At 39.7% G+C, this 18648-nt stretch overlaps 3 protein-coding genes across 5 annotated transcripts in view; 2 read left to right on the plus strand and 1 right to left on the minus strand.

The window, feature by feature from the left end:
• Positions 1-7840, plus strand: part of ube2r2 (ubiquitin-conjugating enzyme E2R 2) — a 13123-nt gene extending 5283 nt beyond the window's left edge. The window contains exons 4-7 of one of the 3 annotated variants that reach the window (XR_003692377.1): positions 536-633; positions 2934-3068; positions 3197-6314; positions 6585-7840. Coding sequence is in view for 1 of the 3 variants with exons in the window: in XM_028575459.1 (XP_028431260.1) it covers positions 536-633; positions 2934-3068; positions 3197-3482 (519 nt within the window). In the remaining 2 variants the exon portion in view is untranslated. Of the gene's footprint in view, positions 1-535; positions 634-2933; positions 3069-3196 lie in introns of all 3 variants that reach the window. The other 2 variants (XR_003692378.1, XM_028575459.1) reach the window with 2 other exon arrangements.
• Positions 7841-10110: 2270 nt separating this feature from the next.
• nudt2 (nudix (nucleoside diphosphate linked moiety X)-type motif 2) lies at positions 10111-12628 on the minus strand. The gene is made up of 3 exons (XM_028576603.1): positions 12492-12628; positions 11121-11251; positions 10111-10998 (listed from the first exon to the last, which is right to left on the minus strand). Exons 2-3 carry the CDS (start codon positions 11245-11247, stop codon positions 10673-10675), a joined length of 453 nt encoding a protein of 150 aa, XP_028432404.1. The 5' UTR covers positions 11248-11251; positions 12492-12628; the 3' UTR covers positions 10111-10672.
• An 817-nt stretch (positions 12629-13445) lies between these two features.
• rfesd (Rieske (Fe-S) domain containing) lies at positions 13446-16464 on the plus strand. The gene is made up of 4 exons (XM_028576891.1): positions 13446-13604; positions 14591-14755; positions 15512-15546; positions 15867-16464. The coding sequence occupies exons 2-4, from the start codon at positions 14605-14607 to the stop codon at positions 16164-16166; spliced, it is 486 nt and encodes a 161-aa protein (XP_028432692.1). The 5' UTR covers positions 13446-13604; positions 14591-14604; the 3' UTR covers positions 16167-16464.
• Positions 16465-18648: the final 2184 nt, after the last annotated feature.

Raw genomic sequence — 18648 nt, forward strand, 5'->3', positions numbered from 1 at the left:
CCTTTCGCTCAACTTTTCCGCCGTATGTCGCGCGTACCCGCTCGCGGTGTGAAGCGCGTGTGTGCAGAAGCTAACAAGTTTGCAATATGCAACACCTACAAGGAAAAAGTAGGGCGTGGAGGGACGACACCAAAAACCAAAATCAAATTTTTTTTGTTGGATATTGGATGTGAAAAGAAGGAAATAGTTCTAACATTGCACTTTAGATGTGTGTGAATTTCCCACACCAGGAGTAATTTATATAGTTCTATTTTTAGTGATCCATTATCTGTTAAAATTTTTTTCTATGTTCTGTGCAAAATGTTCTATTAAAGAAAAGATAGAAAATAAATATTTGTGTGTGCTGTAAAGTGGTTAGAAAAAATGAAATCGGAATCGGCTAAAATCGGTGTCGGCTGGCCTAACTCAATGAAAATCAGAAATCGGAGTCGGCCTAGAACATTGTAATCGGTGCATCTCTAATTTATAGTCTAAATGTAAACCCCTTCATGTCTTCATGACAGATGTTATACAGTGCATCTTGTTCTCTTTCCAGAACGGAGATGTGTGCATCTCCATCCTGCACCCTCCTGTCGATGACCCTCAGAGCGGGGAGCTCCCCTCTGAACGGTGGAACCCCACCCAGAACGTCAGGTAATCTCTGCCACACAACCTCTGCTCCTGTTTGCACTTTATTCCATTCTACTACACAGACATGCTGTCTTTTTATAACGTTTCTGTTATTTTTAATACAATGTGGATATTCGTTTGAGCAGTGGTTTATAAGTATAATATACTTAATTTTTAAGAGTGTGCACAGCAATGGCGCACTGTACTAGTTTGCAGTTTGCGGATTATCTATATCGATGTTTTATTTGCCTAATTATCGATAAAGTTAATTATTAAAAGTGGGCTGCTCTGTGTCTGTCCCTCCTTCGGTTTCACCTACCACTGAGTTAGACTTAATGTCCCGCCTACAACACTATCGGACTATCTTTTACTGTGTATTATGTTGAAAGTTTCCAATTTTTTACATTTTTGCTTAAAGCATTTAAACAAAGTTTTGTGTTGGTGTTTGTCAAATTCCAATATCTTAATTTTGACTTAAAGATTTTCAGTTTCACTGTAAATGCATATCGGTTCCAAATATCGGTTATCAGTTTCATTAACTACTAATAATCGGTATCTTGATCGGCCTTGAAAAACCAGTATCCGTTGATCCCTACACTGTACCTCCTATTAAACTGGAATTCTCGAATATAGAATATAGGATAAGAAAGCGGAGGGTAAGGGCCATCCTGATAGCCAAACGGTTAAGGCATATAGCACATAACTGCAATTCTGGCCAGATACCTGTGTTGCATGTCATACCTCTCGCTCTCTCTCTCCTCGTTTCCTGTGTCTATCATGTCTGCTATTGAAAATGGTGAAAAGAAAGAAAGTTGGGGGTAGAGCTCACCTACAAAAAGAACAAATAAAAATGAAAATACAGCATAAAACCAGAATGGTGTAAATTAACAGTTCACTTTTAGCATTCCTTTGTTCAGTGTAACACCTTAAGAACAAGACACTGCTGCAGAGTAACTCAGTCAGCAAGACTCATTTTGTCGAGGAGTAGAGGTAAAGTGCTGAGTCTGTATTTGAAAACCGAGGCAGATTGGGTGCAGTATGTAATTGAGCTGCAAAGGGAAAGAGGTACGGTCTGGGTATAGATGAAGATAGTCTCTCTTTGCCAGACCTTCCTACACAGCGCTACGGAGGAGGGTCTGGCTAGTCCACACAGCATTCCGGGATGGGCGAAAAACGTGCTCTGGTTTATTAGCATTTAGGGATCGACCGATATGGATTTTTTTTAGTGCCGAAACAGTTTTTATTTTTTTCATCAGCCTTAGCCGATGATTGTTACGGGCTGCCGATGTTCTTGAGCCAATACTGCTTTTGCTCCCTCAATTTACATCATAAAAATGTAAACCCTGCCACACTGGATTTGTTTTCGGAATCTGCTCTGCCATTTCTTTAAAAATAATAAACAAAAACACAGATCAGTGTCACTTCTGCAATCCTCTTACATTCATATCACCCAAATTATGTGTGCAATGTGCATCATATGGATGGGTGCAATGCATATGGTTAACTGTGCAAGGGTAAGAGGCTTTCATCAACATCTACAACACAGCCTTGATGATGCATTGCTTGCTGACATATTATAAGACTCTCATACAATCAGGTCATCACAAAATGTCCGGTGAACGCAGCAGCTGCGCATCGGCCCGATATATTGACCAGCCGATAAAATCGGTCTATCGCTATTAGCATTTTTTTAAACCAATCAAAATCGTCATGGTGGGGCGCCTGGGTAGGTCACCTGGTAGAGCATGCGCCCATGTACAGAGGCTCGGTCCTCACCGCAGTGGCCCTTTGCTGCATGTCATTCCCCTCTCTCTCCCCTTTCATGACTAAGCTGTCCTATCAAATAAAGCCCTAAAAATGGCAAAGAATAAAAAAAGAATCGTCATGGGCGGTGCTAAGCGCCGGACAGAGCCACGGTGCCTCTGCAAAAAAGCCTCGGGAAGGAACTTGTTTTGGTGGAACATGTGTACATTCAAAGGATGTTTTAGTCGTGCAACAGAAAACTCAGATTGGACAGATAGTCTAGCTAGCTGTCTGGATTTACCCTGCAGAGACCTGAGGAGCAGTTAACCATAGTCCCCATAAATCCACCGGAGTTTAAAATGCCAACACAAAGAAAGTGGAAGGTAACAGACATCCGGCCGAAATGAAAGCCATCTGGTGGAATTTCCGGCAGCACCTGAACAGTCCCGGAAGCGGAACGTTGTGGATATAGACTAGGATAAAGCTAACCAACTACAATTTCAAAAGGCCCATGTAGAGATTTTGTTTCATACACTGACAGTGTTTCTGTGTTTGTTTGTGTGTGGTTCTGTCCCGATCAGGACAATCCTGCTTAGTGTGATCTCTCTGCTTAATGAGCCCAACACCTTCTCCCCGGCTAACGTGGACGCGTCTGTCATGTTTCGCAAATGGAGGGACAGCAAAGGCAAGGACAAGGAGTATGCAGAGATTATCAGGTAATTCACAGTATTTAATCCAGACAAATGTAGAATATGCTTACAGAGAATCATCCGGTCAGTCCGGATAACGTTGACTCTAACACTGACTTTTTTTATTTATTTTTTTTCCCCTATCTGGGCCACAGGAAGCAGGTGATGTCAACAGCAGCCGAGGCTGAGCGCGATGGAGTCAAGGTGCCGACCACGTTGGCCGAGTACTGCGTCCAGACCAGGGTTCCCTCCCAGGACAGCAGTTCAGACCTTCTCTATGACGACCTGTACGACGACGACATGGAAGAGGAGGACGAGGAGGAAGACGAGAGCGATATGGAGTCTGTAGGTGAAGCCGGGGGGATCAGCCCCACGGAGGACGGCGGGACGTCCACCAGACGTTACGACAACCAAGACGACTCTGGCAACGAAGACTCATGATGATCTGGATGATAACTCCTCCCTGCCAACTCCCCCAACCACCCTCCTTCTTTTATGTGTTACGTTCCGATTTTGTGTGTGTGTCTGTGTGTGTGGGTGTCTGTTGGTGTGTGTATGTGTGTTGGAGTGTGTATGTGTGTGTGGGTGTCTGTGTCTGTGTGTGTATGTGCGTTTGCACATACAGTGGGGTCAACAGTCAACTGCCAAAATAAACGTTTCATCATTTATTAAACTAATACAATGATTGGTCACAATAGTAGTTGTAGTCAAATAATGTTACATAGTTTTTCAGAAAAGGTTTGTTGGTACTGTTTTCACTCAAGTCAGAATTTGGTGTTTCCACCGTTTGCCTTAATTACAGCTTGCACTCTGTCTGGCATCAGATGTTTCGCAGAGTTTGAGAATTGAAATGATTCCAGCACTGTTTGAGAGCACCACCAAGTGTTTTTGATGTTGCATTTTCAGCCTTTATTTTGACAGGAAAGCTGAAGACATGAAAGGGGAGAGAGGGAGGAATGACATGCAGCAAAGGGCCACAGGTCGGAGTCGAACCCGGGCCCCCTGCGTCGAGGAGTAAACCTCTATATGTGGGCGCCCGCTTTACCAACCGAGCTATACAGGCGCCCTGTTTTTTTATTTAAATGTTGCCGTTGAGGATGCGGAAATGACAATGACGGCATGCCTCTGCGGAATAGAGCGGTATTACTCTACGGCCTCTACAGTTCATCCCACTTTACGGTGTGATTAATCACCTGCGAGTTACCGACTCCAGACGAAGCAAAACATCCCCACAAGTGATTATTTATAAAAGTAGTTTTTCGGCCCTGTTGCATCACTCTTTTATGCAACCAAATCCTCACGTATGTACTGTTAGTTGTTTGGTTGCAACTATAAAGTTGAATTTTAGTCATCAACAATGAAATTTCAGTTCCATCCATGCCAAACCATTAGACTTGTTTTGCCATTAAAGAAGTGGTTTGGTAACTGCTACAGTTTGTTGGTCTTTTGACTGTAATTTTGGTCAGCTTGAGTAGGACTTTGTTTGATGCGTTGGCTTTTTGTCTTGGATGCAGATGCATAAAGATGATAATTTAAAACCACAGTGCCATCTCTAGTTCTGTCTTGTCCTTGTATGAGATGAGAGTAGTCCCGCATTGCCAGACCTATGTCCACAGTGCTGTGTCAGCGCTGGAGTCTGGTCTGGCTGCACAAGTTAACGTTCTGGGATAGGGCAAAAAACACTCTGGCTTGTCTGTATTTCTTTAAACCAATCACAATCTTCCTGGGTGGCGCTAAGCCCCAGATGCAGCGAATATGCCCTTGCAAAATAAATAGTGGAAGAGGATGAGTATGCCTGATATTTCCGGTGCGTCAGGCTTTGTACGCACAGTGGACATCCGGTAAACCAGACTAGGATGAGAATAACTCAATCTTGTGAAAATCTTTCCAGCTTTTTATCATGATTAAGCATAAACCGTAGTAACGGGTCATTAGTTATTAAAATACCATAATAATGAACATTGTGTAGGATACATGTGTAACACTTGCGTACATGGTGAGACAAACATTTTTGAATCTTCCTCTCACATATGCCAGTATTTGAATTACTTAACAAGCATTTCCCAAAGATAAATATCACATATCACTTCTAAACAACCGTCTGCAAAGTAAACAAATTGTCTTAGTTTTTGATAAATGATGAAAACAAACTGTCCTTGTGGTGGTCTCTTGAACCCCACTGTAGCTGGCCGGCTCTTTGTCAGGCTAGTCCATGTCACATTGTCCGGTTTTGTTTTCAAAGATTGTCTCTATCCAATGTGTCTTTACGTGTTGCTGTTTTTAATGTACTTTTTGTTGTTGTTTTCGTTTAGTTCTGTTTAGGCATTCTGTCCTCCCTGACTTGTCCTTTGTATTTTCTGGGAGGGCTCAGACAGTCTGGCTGATGGACACATGCTGTTTGGCTCATTAACCAGCCGATGAGCTGGCCAGCTTCTCCTGTCACTGTCCATCAGTGTGCCCCCGTGGCAGAATGTCTCTGTCCCTCTCACGCCTGTCTGTTCGACTGATCAGTCAACTTTAACTTGCGAACACAGGCTTGACTGTGGCTCCACCCTCTTGGACCCACCTTCAGTAGTGTCCATCGCAGCCGCTCCCTCATGATCCCTCCAAGCAACGCCATTTGGTTAGGGGGTGGACAAGGTTCAAACCTTTTCTCACGTCGACTCCTACGCCTCTCTCTGCCTCTTAAACCTCAGGGCCTCGATAGACTTTCACTGAGAGAGAAAAAAAAACAGTCCAAGAGAAACTTCACACACGCAAACTGATCCTCACCTCCACCTCCTTTTCTTACTTTCTGCATCACTGGGTGGTTCTATAGGGCAGAGAGAGTGAACTGAAAGTCTCCAAACCCACCGCCAGCGTGTGAGTGTTGCTGTTGGTCCTGATTAAGTTGTTTTCTTCCTGGTAGGCTGGAGTCACATTTTAAAAATCAAAATGTCACCTGTAGGGACATTCTCCTCGAGACACATTATGTTTGCGATAGATGTGAAAATGTTACGTTTTTGCGCCGTAACTCGATTTAAGCTTAAATGCGATTTAGTGAAAATGTGGACGTTGTTCCTGTGCTACACCACATCCAGACTGTTTATCGACAGAGACAAAAATCAACATGCAGCTTAGCTTACGCATTTGAATGAATTTGACACTTGATTGCCTGTTATCTGTGTGTTTGTGTGTGGATATTTACATTTACTCTTCATCTTTTGACTACAATGTCAGGGTTCTCTTGTTCCTGTCTCTGTGGAACAGGTGCAGACTTCTGTCACTACTACAGTACGTTTGCCCAAATGACCTTTTGGACTTTGTCCAGTTGAGAAAAGATTGTGTGTTTGCACAGCGTTCTAATGCTGTTTTGGTGAGGCCCGAACTGGCTGAGGATTTGACTGATTTAAAAAATAATAAGAAGAAATCTGAGTGTTGAACTTTTGGACACACTGAACAGCATTATGTGGCAAATATTACTTGTATGGCATCAATTAAGCCACACATTGTGTTTTTATCGTTGTGGGTTATAATCTGTTGCCCTTTTTTTTAACACAACAGAGCACTGCGCAAACCGTGGATGGATTTTTATGCCAAGGAAACCAAGTACAGCCCCACAAGCGTTCATTTTAAATACTGTGGAGCTATGGATGCATGTGGTGGATTTAACGCTGTTTGAATAAACTCTTAAAGAGATACATTTTGGATTTTAATGTGAAGCCAAAGGAGTGAAACATTTCCTGCTGGCCCTGTGCTGTCGAGGCTCCCAGAGACTGGATTCTGTTGAGGAAGGGGGTCTTTAATGGATTTGATATCAAGGCACAACAGGAAGGGGATTATTGTCTGAAATTCTGAAGTTTTCTTGATTTGTTCCCCATTTTTTTGCCCACCCGTCACCATACAGAGAATAAGATAAATCCTAGTAATGTGTACCAATGTCAGGTGTATCTGTTAAAGGATTAGTTTGACATATTGGGAGATATGCTAATTTGCTTTGTGGCTGAGATGAGAAGATCTTTACCAGTCTAACACATGAGAAGTGGTATCAATCTTATCATCTAACTCTAGGTAAGAAAGCAAATGTAAGCATATTTTCCAAAATGTCGAACAAGTGCTTTCATTTACAAAATTGCCTTCCATCACAAATTTAGAAATCAATCAAATTATTGTTTCTGTGGCATAGTGTAGCCCTTATGATAGCAATTCAATGATCAGTTTAGACCTCTTTAATCTTAAAATCCTCCATTTTTGTACTTAAATGTATGCCTTGTTTTTTTTATATAATGAGGGCAGGTGGAGAAAAGCTATGGAGGCCTTTTGAGGGGAGAGAGCAACCAACAATTATCTCTGACGGATGACAATAATTCCCAAACTCAACCTAAGAAATGACAAACTAAAACAGACTGCAGTCTAAGATGTTGAGATGTTATTCCATACACAGTGTTACATACAAAGGCCCTCACACGGTCACACCCTCAATGGACTGACCTGAGTGTGTCCACACCCATTGATGCTAATGCTGCCGGGTTTTTCTTTGATTTTATGTCATTTTCTTTCCTCATCATTTTGTGTTTGTGAGGATGCGAATGTCACTCATAAAGTTTCTATTGTAAAAATTAAATAAATAGAGTGTTGGGTTTGTTTGCAATATAGCTTTGATATCTGTTGCTAAGCCCACGTCATGGAAAACAGACAACACAGCAAGCTGGTTTTTGGAGTAGAATTAGGAGTGATATGCAAATGGAGGCATACAGTTATTGTGGTGGAGTTGGAAAATCATTCAAAATAAAACAGTATGTCATTGAAGCCCATTGAAAGGTTTTCACCTTATTTTGCTATTGACCACTCGTCACTACTACATGCTACATGGATTGTAAGTGTGCTATAATAAATGTATTAGCGTAAAGTGTTGGTTCACCCAAATTACATTAAAAAAACATACTGCTAGTGGTATCTAGGGGTTTATTATTAGTAGTTTAATTTGTCCATATGTTGAGATATCTGAGATCCAATAAATTGATTTGAATGGAAATGTGTTTGTATTGCGCACATCATTGAAAGAAAATTACATTTAAAAAAAATCCTACAGCAACATGTGTAAATAATGCCCCTGTTGTTCTGGATAATCCACAGACCTCACTGTGTTTTTTTTACTTTTTCCTAAAATCCCTATGAAACCTGTTGACAGTGTGCCATTGTACTGGGCAAGTCATGTTGCTGTTGAATGATTTTAGTAACATTTTTCAATGATTTGTGCACCACAAACAAAAGTCCATTCACCTCCATTGTACTGGGATGGAAGCAGACATCTTAAAAATTAATATCTGAAATCCTTAAATCGATGGGAGTAGTATTTTTGTGAACAGATGGCCACACTTGTGAAACATTTTGGTCCATAAATGCACCCTAATTAAAATGCATTATGATACTGAATGCTTAGAGCATATTTTAAGATATTCCATAGCTTATAAAATGACACATAAAGTTGCAAAGCAAATGTTTAATCATGAAGAGAACTGTAATTTTAATTCAGAGCAATTAGCTGTCCTTTATCACTGATAGAGGAGCTTTTCTGCTCTACCGGGCATGAAAATAATTACTGGATCAATGATGCCCTGATGGGTCTCAAAGCAATATTTTAGCTTTTGTTCAATGTACAGTGCTTCTTTGTAGTACATTGTGTATGCCTTATGAAAGCAGAAAGACATAAGTTACTTTGGGCACTTTCACTGACCTCCCGCTCACTTTCCCATGTCTTTAAAATACCCAGAAGAAAAATCGCAGTTAATTGAAGTGAGCGCTTCCTCTCAGCGTTATGAGTTGCAAGAATACAATTGTTTCTTTAATTACTCTTATTTCATCCCTTCAGAAGATTAGATATTAATATTAATAGGTATTAATCCTGCAGCATGGTGTTGAGAGCAAGACATTCCTGTACTGTATAGAGTTCAATGTGGCAGTACCAGTAACCAGGGTCAAGTTTAATGTCTCACTTGAATTTTACTATTTGCTTGTGAGACAACAAGAGCTTTGGATAAAATGTATGTGTGCTACTTCCTGCTTTTCGGTTGTAGGTGATTGGATTAAAAAACACATTGAATATTATGATTTTTGCACAGATTATTACCATGTCCACGCTGACAGTACATAAAACCACTGCTCAATCATCTCATCTCATAATGAGGATTGGGTACCAATGCTGACTGGTTTCAATGACATTATTGTTTGTCTTAAATTACTTGCTTTTTTACTGAGGAATAGCTTAATATATATATATATATATATATATATATATATATATATATATATATATATATATATATACTAGTCCTTCCTCAGTCAAGGACAGACACCACAAAGAGTAAACAAACCTGTCAATGTCTCAAGTTTCCACAATTTCATTTATGATGTGGTAATTCTGCCTGTTCGCAAATGGTTTTATTCATATAAAAAGGGCTATATAATATATATAGTTTAGAACATATCACCCCTGAAAAATATGGTTAGCCAGATGTTTGTTTGTCATGTGCGATGTGTACGTTCACCCATAGTCATTGCATGATAATGGTCTTATGACTATAGTTTCTAGCATAAAAGATGATTCCCATTACCAGCTTTTAGTTTCTAGACCATAACTAATTTGCAAAAGTAATAGGTGTATCTCACTTTTACTTGGATGCTGAGAGCAGGGAAAAAAATCAAAGTTGTATTGTTATATTTCTACAGCCCTACCAGATTCCTTGTTTTTGTCTCCACCCTGTGTCAACATCTACTGCTTACAATTTATTTTCATCCAGTTATCCTTTTGCTTGAGCACCCCAGTATTGGATACTGTCTTTTTAGGAAGTATGAGCTCACCTTCCATCTATTTTTCACATTTTAGAATTATAGATTGATAAAAACAGAATGAAAACATATCCCCCTCTTTAGGTTTATGCTGCTTCACTGAGTTCCAGGGACTGATAAGTGCGTGTCTGTCTCCTTTTGTTTTCTCTTTAACTCTCATTATATTTACCTTTAACCCTGTGAGGACAAAAGACACACCGGCGTTTGACAACACTCCTACTCAATAAGCGGTATTACAAAATTTCATTTTAGACTAGATTTATTTATGATTTTATTCACATATTACAAAACTTTTGTAAACTAATTTCAAGGACCAAAACAATTGAGTGTAGGTATGTTTTCACAAGAGATTTGAGAAATATTTCCACTTTAGGGCCAAAGTATCTCTTTATACCTTGCTCTGGAACTATTTTGGGCATCACTATACAGAAAGCTGAGTTTGTTCTGAACATTTTGATATTAAACACATTGGGATCAGGTTATATGCAAATACCCTTAAAAGGAGAATACATGAATATATCTAAAAATGCCCTTAGACTTTAGAGGGTTAAAGACACTAAGATCAAATCAGTAATCTGGTTTCCAAGCATTGATTCCTTTCCTCCATACCCAACTGTGTTTAAAAAAAAGGAAATCAACTCAGCCTGACATTATACAGTACAGCAGAGACAAGTGTTTAACTTCAACAGTATATGAACCTAACTGAGACAAATCATCAAACGCATAAATTGCAGACACACGGTCACACTGGAAGCAAGCTGCAGCTTTCGCTTCTATCCCGTCTGCACAATCTTCATTCTGGTTCATCGCTGTTTGTCCTGCTGAGCCTCCAGGTGTCTGTGTGCTGCTCTCAGTGTGTCCTGCAGGTCTTTGTATTGAGCCAGAGTGCAAGCTTCCTCCAGCCGGGCCCAGCGGTAGTCCTTGTGCTCGGAAGACAAAGTCACCGCTGTCCCCGGGTCTCTGAGCTCGGCCATCCAGTACAGCACCTCTTTGGGTCTGCCTTGCACCTCATAGTGCAGCTCCTGCACAAACCCGTCAATCACCTGCAGTTGCTCTGCCCCAAGCCCCGCCTCCTCTTTGGTCTCCCTCAGAGCTGTGGTGAGGTCGTCCTCACCTGGATCCACATGACCTGATGGGGAACAGGTTAGACGTAACTGGCACAAAAATCTAAAGTTATACAAGTGGAATTTAGCTCATTCGAGTGTAATATGAACTACATGATAAATGTACTCTTTTTGAACTTGTAAACACCTTTGGGTGGGGTCCAGTGGTGCTTCCCATAAGAGGTCTGCAAGAGGAGGTACTCAATGTTGTCTGGTGGAGGGACACAACTGGCTCGACGTCGAAACACTATGAAGCCACAAGCACGCAGCGCCATCTCCCTGTTCAACAAATTTCACACACAAACACAACATTTGACATTACTTTCAGTGTTACAGAATTCTACTATAGAAAACAAAACGCTGCAGCGAGCAACCTGTCCAGTAGAGCTAAGGTCTGTTTTTAATAAAGAAATAAAATAACCCTGCAATTTTTGAGTGGGTTACATTACCGTGGATTATTGAATTTACAGTACAATGAAAAAAACTTTAAAAAGATTCATGTTACTACTTTTTCATAATCTTGCTTCTACATGGGTAGATGTACATGTTCCAGATGTTGTTTTGCAAGTAAAAGTAGAATAGTTTTAAAGTGTATGTGACAGGTAAAGTCCATGCATATATATATATATATATATATATATATATATATATATATATATATATATATATATATATATATACATACAATAGTATAGGGTAGGGCTGCACAATATGAGGAAAAGAGCTACGTAATTGCAATTATTTTGACTGATATTGCCATATGATACACGACATTGCAGGAAATGATCATTATTGTATTATTATTCTCCTTTTCATTGCAAAATATGAAAATATTGTGTGATTTTAGCGAGGATCTGTAGCAAACAAAAAAATAATAATTCTTTAGTCTGTAGGTTACGATTTGTAGGCTGGGAGGTCTCTGCAGCACCACAAAACTGAATTCAGAATGGTTTGACACATATTTTGCCTTTAACAAATATTGTTAATATTGCGATATGGAATATAGCACTAGTCCATATTGCGATTTCGAAAAAAATGCGATTAATTGTGCAGCCCTAGTATTGGGGGTACATCCACATGTGAAAGACTGGACAGTATCACCAGCTCCCCTATTATTCTTCTCGTTCAACATACTAGCCTAACTTTAGCCTTTGCTGGTGAATCGACCAGTCAGGACAAAGTTCAGCAGTGTTGCTTTTGACTTGAGCCTGCCAAGCAAAGTTATGATTTTGAACATAATTATATAGAAAGCTATATAAAATAAAATGGCTTCTACATCGCTATGACTGACAGGCATTAGCACACTGCAACTTTTACAGGTGTACAGACCCACGTACAACACTGCTGCAACAGCAGGAATATTTATTTACCAGAGCAAAGAAACCTTTTAGCATTTTTGTTAGCTAGCTATCTAGCGAGGTGCTCAGGATGTTGTACTTTCTGATCTTACTTTACAAAACATGCTCACTGTTCTGCCGTACGTAAACACAGACTGTAGGTTTGAGGAGAAGTTACTTACTTAATTTTACAATTGTGACAAGTTTTGAATGGGCTCGTAGTTTTTGTTTCTCACCGGCTGAGAGCACTGCGGAGCTCAGCGGTGCTCTACAAAATGAGTCCGGTCCTCTCTGAAGACGGACATACAACAACAGTTCCGCTTTCTTGTTGTTGTTGTTGTTGTTGTTGTTGTTGTTGTTGTTGTTGTTCTTCTTCTTATTCTTCATCTTCTTCTTCTTCTTCTTCTTCTTCTTCTTCTTCTTCTTCTTCTTCTTCTTCTTCTTCTTCTTCTTCTTCTTCTTCTTCTTCTTCTTCTGTGTGTTTTAACCATTGACTGTAAAATGAATAGTATGGTTTTAATGGTGGTTTGCATCCAATCATAGACAGTATATAAAAAGAATCCAATGTGTTGACCGCCAGTTACTGGTGATGCAAGATGCAAGAAAAAATGCTTTGACACATATGCTTTGAAGGAACTCCTACTGCCAGTGGTGAAAGATGTATTCAAATTACTTAAAGTTAAAAGTAAAAATACTCCTTACGCAGAATGGCTATATTTAGATAGCCTATGTTATTATAATGTAATGGTATATATAATTATTATACACTATCTTATATAGGTGTATCAAGTCCAAGTAGGCTACAGCGAAATGGTACTTAGGCACAGTACTTAGTAGGCTACTCAGTAAATAGACTTACTTACTTTCCACTACTACTACTACTACTAGGTACTACTACTACGTACTACTACTACTAAAGATGATCACGGTTATAGGAATAAGAATAGGCCTACTTTAGGGACACAAAACGGATCAGACTAAATTGCCCTAATAATAAATAATAATATTTTTTTTTTTATTTGATTTGATTTAAATAGATTAATTTGTTTGTAAATCTCTCACAATGACAGATTAAACAAATCGCTTTATGACAAACTTACGGTATATATTTCTTCACAATCGTGTAACCGCGGTGCCTGTGGGAGACAGATAAGAAATGTACCCAGTGTAGATAGGGCCAACTGAAGACAGATTGTGTCTGAAGATAATAGAGATGGGGCCTCCTTACCACGCAAGCCGGGCGTCAGCAGTACAGTTGTTCAGCATGACGGAGGAGACCGCTGCTTAGTTTCAAGGTAAAGACAAAAAGACGCCCAAAATACATGTTTTGTTATTTTCAAGTAAAATATATAGAGAGAGTCAGACAGATGGAATGCATAAACACAATGTAACCCATTTATCCTGTAGTCCCTTAGGGCTCATTTGAAGAAAATGTTTCTTTTTCCTGACATGTACAAATATTTAGCTTTTCCATAGCTCTTTTCTTCATAGCATGTAGCTGTCTGTGGTCTAGCCAGAAGCCTCAGGAAATGTGACTTTCGCTGCCACTACTACTGTGCTTATTCAGCCTGCACTGAAGTGCTCATTATTCCACTCCGCTATACATGAATCACTCTTGGGATCAGGTTCCTGTGCTTCCGGATATTCTTTTGTAAATAGGCTACTGACTGTCACAGAGATTACACATGGATGTGAGCCTGTAGTCTCTATATGACCAATGCTTTTGTACAATAGTGACATTCATGTAGGTCATACATTCTGTAATCATTAGGCACTTGACTGGTATGTATTTTTTTTTGTATTAAGGAAATGCACAACAAGCTAAAAAAAATAACTTTAACTTTGAATAGATACAAGTCCACTTCTAATCTGCAAAAGGATTGCACTCCCCTTAGTCTCTTACAAGTTTCTTAATGGTTTTATTGATGATGAGACATATATTAGGAATTAGTATTGCAGTCTGAGTATGTTTGGAGTAGAGCTGATCAGTGCCAAGAGATTTGCTTAATTCAGATGCTTCAAGCTGAATGTTATGGAGGTGTTGTGGACTTAATTTAAGATGACAACTGTGATGGGAGGTGCCAACTAAATAATCCCAGTGACTAAACCAAACTTTTCATGTGTAGTTAAGACTTCAGTTGAATTTCTCACCCAGAAAAACAGCATCTAGTTTTTTATTGCAGGATAGTTACAACCAATGTTGTGATTTGGTAAAGAAAATGAACATGCTTCTTTATGATGAATACTTAATTGTGATATTTCCTGTTTACCTTCTGAAAAGCATTTCACAGAGCCATGGAGAAGGAGCAGCCTGGAGGGCTTCATTTTGTGGGGAAGAAGGATGAACTTATTGAAGCAAAGCGCTCTTTCAGAACACTAGAGGGTCGGGATATACTGATCATTTACCACCAGACCGTCTTCTATGCTATAGACTCTTACTGCTATCGTGAGTTCAGTTCTTTTTGTGCTCAACTCATATTCTTGTCTGGATCAAAGGTGTTATTGACAAATGCGTACTTCCACTGAACCAATTCAAAAATGAGTTGCTGCTGATTGACATCCTGTTAGGGGTCATTTAACACTGAGCTGCTTTACGCTGTTATCTCTAGAACAGGGATCTTCAACAGGGCGTCCGGGACCCCTAGGGGCTCCTCAGAGTCAATGCAGGGGGGGCCGCCAAATTATTGTTAATTTTTTTAAGTTTTTTTCAAAAATGAAAGTCTTAACATGAATCCAACATATTATTATTAAGCAAATAAAAATCCCCACTGCTGACCTACAGTATAGGTAAGGTAGTCACCAAGATAGCCATCCACAGATACAGTTCATCCTAAGCATTCACTGTGCCACATGTATGATTAACATGAAAACATGATTTATAAAATCATGCCAACAATTTTGATGTTGATTGCTTAGTATGCTATGCAAAAAAAGGTATGTATAAAGGCTTTAAGCCGCCATACACGTTATTGTAGGCTCAGTTAAATACACAACTTAATTTTATACAATATCTGTAGTAGGGGGTCCCGGCTCCATCTCTCTTTCAGTTAAGGGGTCCTTGGCTTAAAAAAACGTTGAAGACCCCTGCCCTAGAACATTTTAGCACTTATCACCTCTGAAGTGTGTCCAGTCAGCAAAAGGTTTGTGTGCTGTACACTGTTTGCTTATTCTGCAATACACTGATCCTCTACCCTCTCAACAGATGCTGGGGGAGCACTGGAGAATGGAGACATTGAGGTGAGGTTTACATTTGATTTAAGAGATTAGAGGTTGTTTTTGTGTCTGACTAAAGAACCCAAAATGCCATTTAAGTTAAGTTAAAGTAATGGACTGTACTTTTGTGTTACCACATTCATGCTTTCACAGGCTATTTCATATGCACTGTAATCCTTAAAGGCACCTGCTGGGCTGAGACATAGAGGAATATAGGCTACTGTAATTAAGATACCAAGCCTGCATAACATTAATATAATATTATGCTAATGTTGAAGGGCCTAAATGACCTACAATCATCCCACATGAGGGTGTTTACCTGCTTTCTTTCAACACACTCACAGGAAATTGCCGACAAGCTGTGCATAATTTGTCCAAAACACAAGTACAAGATCTCTCTTGCCGACGGGGAGGGCATATATAAGGGCACCGACCCCAGGGAAAAGCCGCCTGTGCCCAGATGGTACTCCAAGGGTGTGAAGCAGCGGATCCACATGGTCACCGAGACCAATGGAGATGTCTATGTCAAGCTCTCTGAGGACACATGTTGGATCGAGTCAGACTTCTACCAGGGAGAGAAGGGCAAGGTGGAAAGGGCCAAAGCTGCGGCAGCTGAGAAGAAACTTAGTAGTGTAAATGATTGATAAGGATGATTGCATCCCCTATAGTTTTAGAATTTTATTTCATTTTATTTTTAATTGATGTTGAAGGAGTTTTCTATTGTCTCCCCCGATCTCCTCTAAATTATTGCATGATGACTCTATAGAAATGATGTCAGACTTTAAATGTCACATATTTCATGCTTTACCTCTAGTAACCATTAGGGCTTAAAACTGGGTCTGTTTACATTGTTTACAAGATACTAAAATGTTTGAGTCAAAAAAATCAAGTCACATATTGCCATGTTAGGTGAACATCTGGCATCTCAAAACAATCATGTAAATAAAGTTTTTATGGATGCATTTTGATTTCAGATTCTCTGTTTTCAAATCGGGTAGTGGCATAAATGCGTACCCACACTAGTGTATTCCTCTGCATTTCAATATTCCTCATGAATTATGCATACAGTGAATCAATCAATAAGATAAAAAGGTTTATACTGATCGATAATGTCTTGTCCTAAAGTGGAAAATCGTTAATGTAAAATATAAATATCAAACTCACAATACTGGCTACTTTTTGTAATATCCATGTCTGTTTATTCCCTCTGATGACAGATGAATATCAGGTCACATGCTGCATTTGAAATGTGTTCTGTTAAAAGTTTTTTGTCCATTGGCAAAAAAAATGCTCGAGCAACTGCTAAAATAAATAAAAAATAAAACCTTGCTGAGGACATCAAGCCAAACCCTGAGGTTGTTAAAAGGTGTGTTGACAGCAGCTTCAGACAGGTATACTGTGGCTGGCTGCTGAAAGGTGCTGCTTCCCATGGGCCCCCTGGTGCATATTCTAAAATTCAGAGGTTTGTTTTGAACTTTCAACATTCAAACCTCATCTAACTCTTAGCAGGAAAAAAAGAAGTCAAACTATTCCCTTTATTCATGATGTTATCTATTGACTTTGTTACATTTGCTATGTTATGGATTTGATGTGGCACTGTCATTCTTAAAGCTTACTGACTTAAATTGGGGGACTTGCAAGAAACAGATTGAAAAAAGAATGGTCAAAATTGGTAAAGCTGCGGCCGAGATATCTTGAAGGTTGGTTTTAGTCAGAATGGGTCGAGCTCCAAAAATGCTAGCTCCTACAATTCCCATTATGCATCTTGATATATTGTCCTCTGTTTGGTCCTTCCCGCTTGGGAAACACCCACGTCTGCGGAAACCCCCACACTGTCATACAGTTTATATTGCAAAAATGTCAAAGGTGAGGTTGTTTATGTGGCTTTTGTGAAAAAATCATAATTTATTGCACAGCCATCCTATACTTAACACGCTGTGCAAAATAATTTGGTGACAATTTGTTAACCATTTGATGTAAAGAGCCACGGCAGCCTGTCACATTCTGATTATTTCTGTGTTTTTGGAAGTCTATCACAGTGACATGGTCCTAGAACTGCAAATGCCATTGGTTGAAAACACAAAGGCTACGTGGTATGATGTTCCTCTGTGCATGAATGATGCTGGTTTCTCTTGCGGGCCTACAGAACACTCACAGCACAGTCAAAAGCCTCTGCCTCTGTGACGCTTTTAATACAATCAAGAAATGTACAGGGCCCTGGGTTATGTGGAACAAGGGGGCAGAGCACTTCTGCAAAGTTACTACACATTAAATATTAAAATATAATTATGCAAGTTAAATTGAGAATCCTGATACAATGCAGGCACCGTTATGTGCAGATTTGCAATAGGTCAAGTGGAGGGCTCTTTGTAGAGATAAAGCGCAGACTATCCAGGGGAAACTGCTTAGCAGGGCTAGCATCTTACTCCAGAGGGAGAGTACTGCACAGCATAAACAGCAAGGAATTACATTGTTGCAGGGCATTCAAATACTCTCTGTTGGGTTTGTATTCTTGCATTATTCAATTATGTGTGATTATGAATGACACATGAGGCTCTGATAAAACCTTTAAGGCTTAAGCTATTCTTTCTTTCAAAAATCTCTGAAAGCCCTGGAGTTTGCCCAAGAGGGACTACCAGATACCAGTATCACCTTATTCTAGGCCTAATGACTGACTCCCAAAACAAAACACCCACAAAGCCAGTTAAAGTAGGCTATTTTCTTGCTAAGTCAGCAAAAAGTCTCCTAACACTTCATTATCATTATGAATATTATTATTATCACTATCATTAACATTGCATCCCATGGTGATCTTGGCAATTCCTTTGTCTATTTATGTGGTGGAGTGTGTCTGTCTTTGTGAGTCAGGGACAAGAGAATGGATGTTATTATTATCTTTGTATTGCAATCACCAGAGGCTAACGCTCTCGTTCTTTAATTGTTTATAAATGAAACTGACAGCTTTAATAGGCGACAAAGAGTAAAACTATGTTTTGACTGTCATTTCCCGCATGTGGACAGCGTGGTCCTGGTGTGCGTGTGTTGGCGCGCGCTGCTTCTGGTATGCCCGCGTGCATGTTGCTGAGTCAGGCGCGACCACTCTCTGCTTAGTCCGTTTCTCTCTCT

The sequence above is a fragment of the Perca flavescens genome, chromosome 4, assembly GCF_004354835.1.
Source record: "Perca flavescens isolate YP-PL-M2 chromosome 4, PFLA_1.0, whole genome shotgun sequence".
Classification (NCBI taxonomy): Eukaryota; Metazoa; Chordata; class Actinopteri; order Perciformes; family Percidae; genus Perca; species Perca flavescens.

What these genes read in the sequence shown, in the direction of transcription:
- nudt2 (XM_028576603.1), bottom strand. Translation starts at nt 11,247, where the DNA reads ATGGCGCTGCGTGCTTGTGGCTTCATAGTGTTTCGACGTCGAGCCAGT. An exon ending in CCACTGGACCCCACCCAAAG is followed by an intron (nt 10,999 to 11,120) that starts GTGTTTACAAGT and finishes GTTCCCCATCAG; the next exon opens with GTCATGTGGATCCAGGTGAG.
- rfesd (XM_028576891.1), top strand. Translation starts at nt 14,605, where the DNA reads ATGGAGAAGGAGCAGCCTGGAGGGCTTCATTTTGTGGGGAAGAAGGAT. An exon ending in TATAGACTCTTACTGCTATC is followed by an intron (nt 14,756 to 15,511) that starts GTGAGTTCAGTT and finishes CCCTCTCAACAG; the next exon opens with ATGCTGGGGGAGCACTGGAG. An exon ending in TGGAGAATGGAGACATTGAG is followed by an intron (nt 15,547 to 15,866) that starts GTGAGGTTTACA and finishes ACACACTCACAG; the next exon opens with GAAATTGCCGACAAGCTGTG.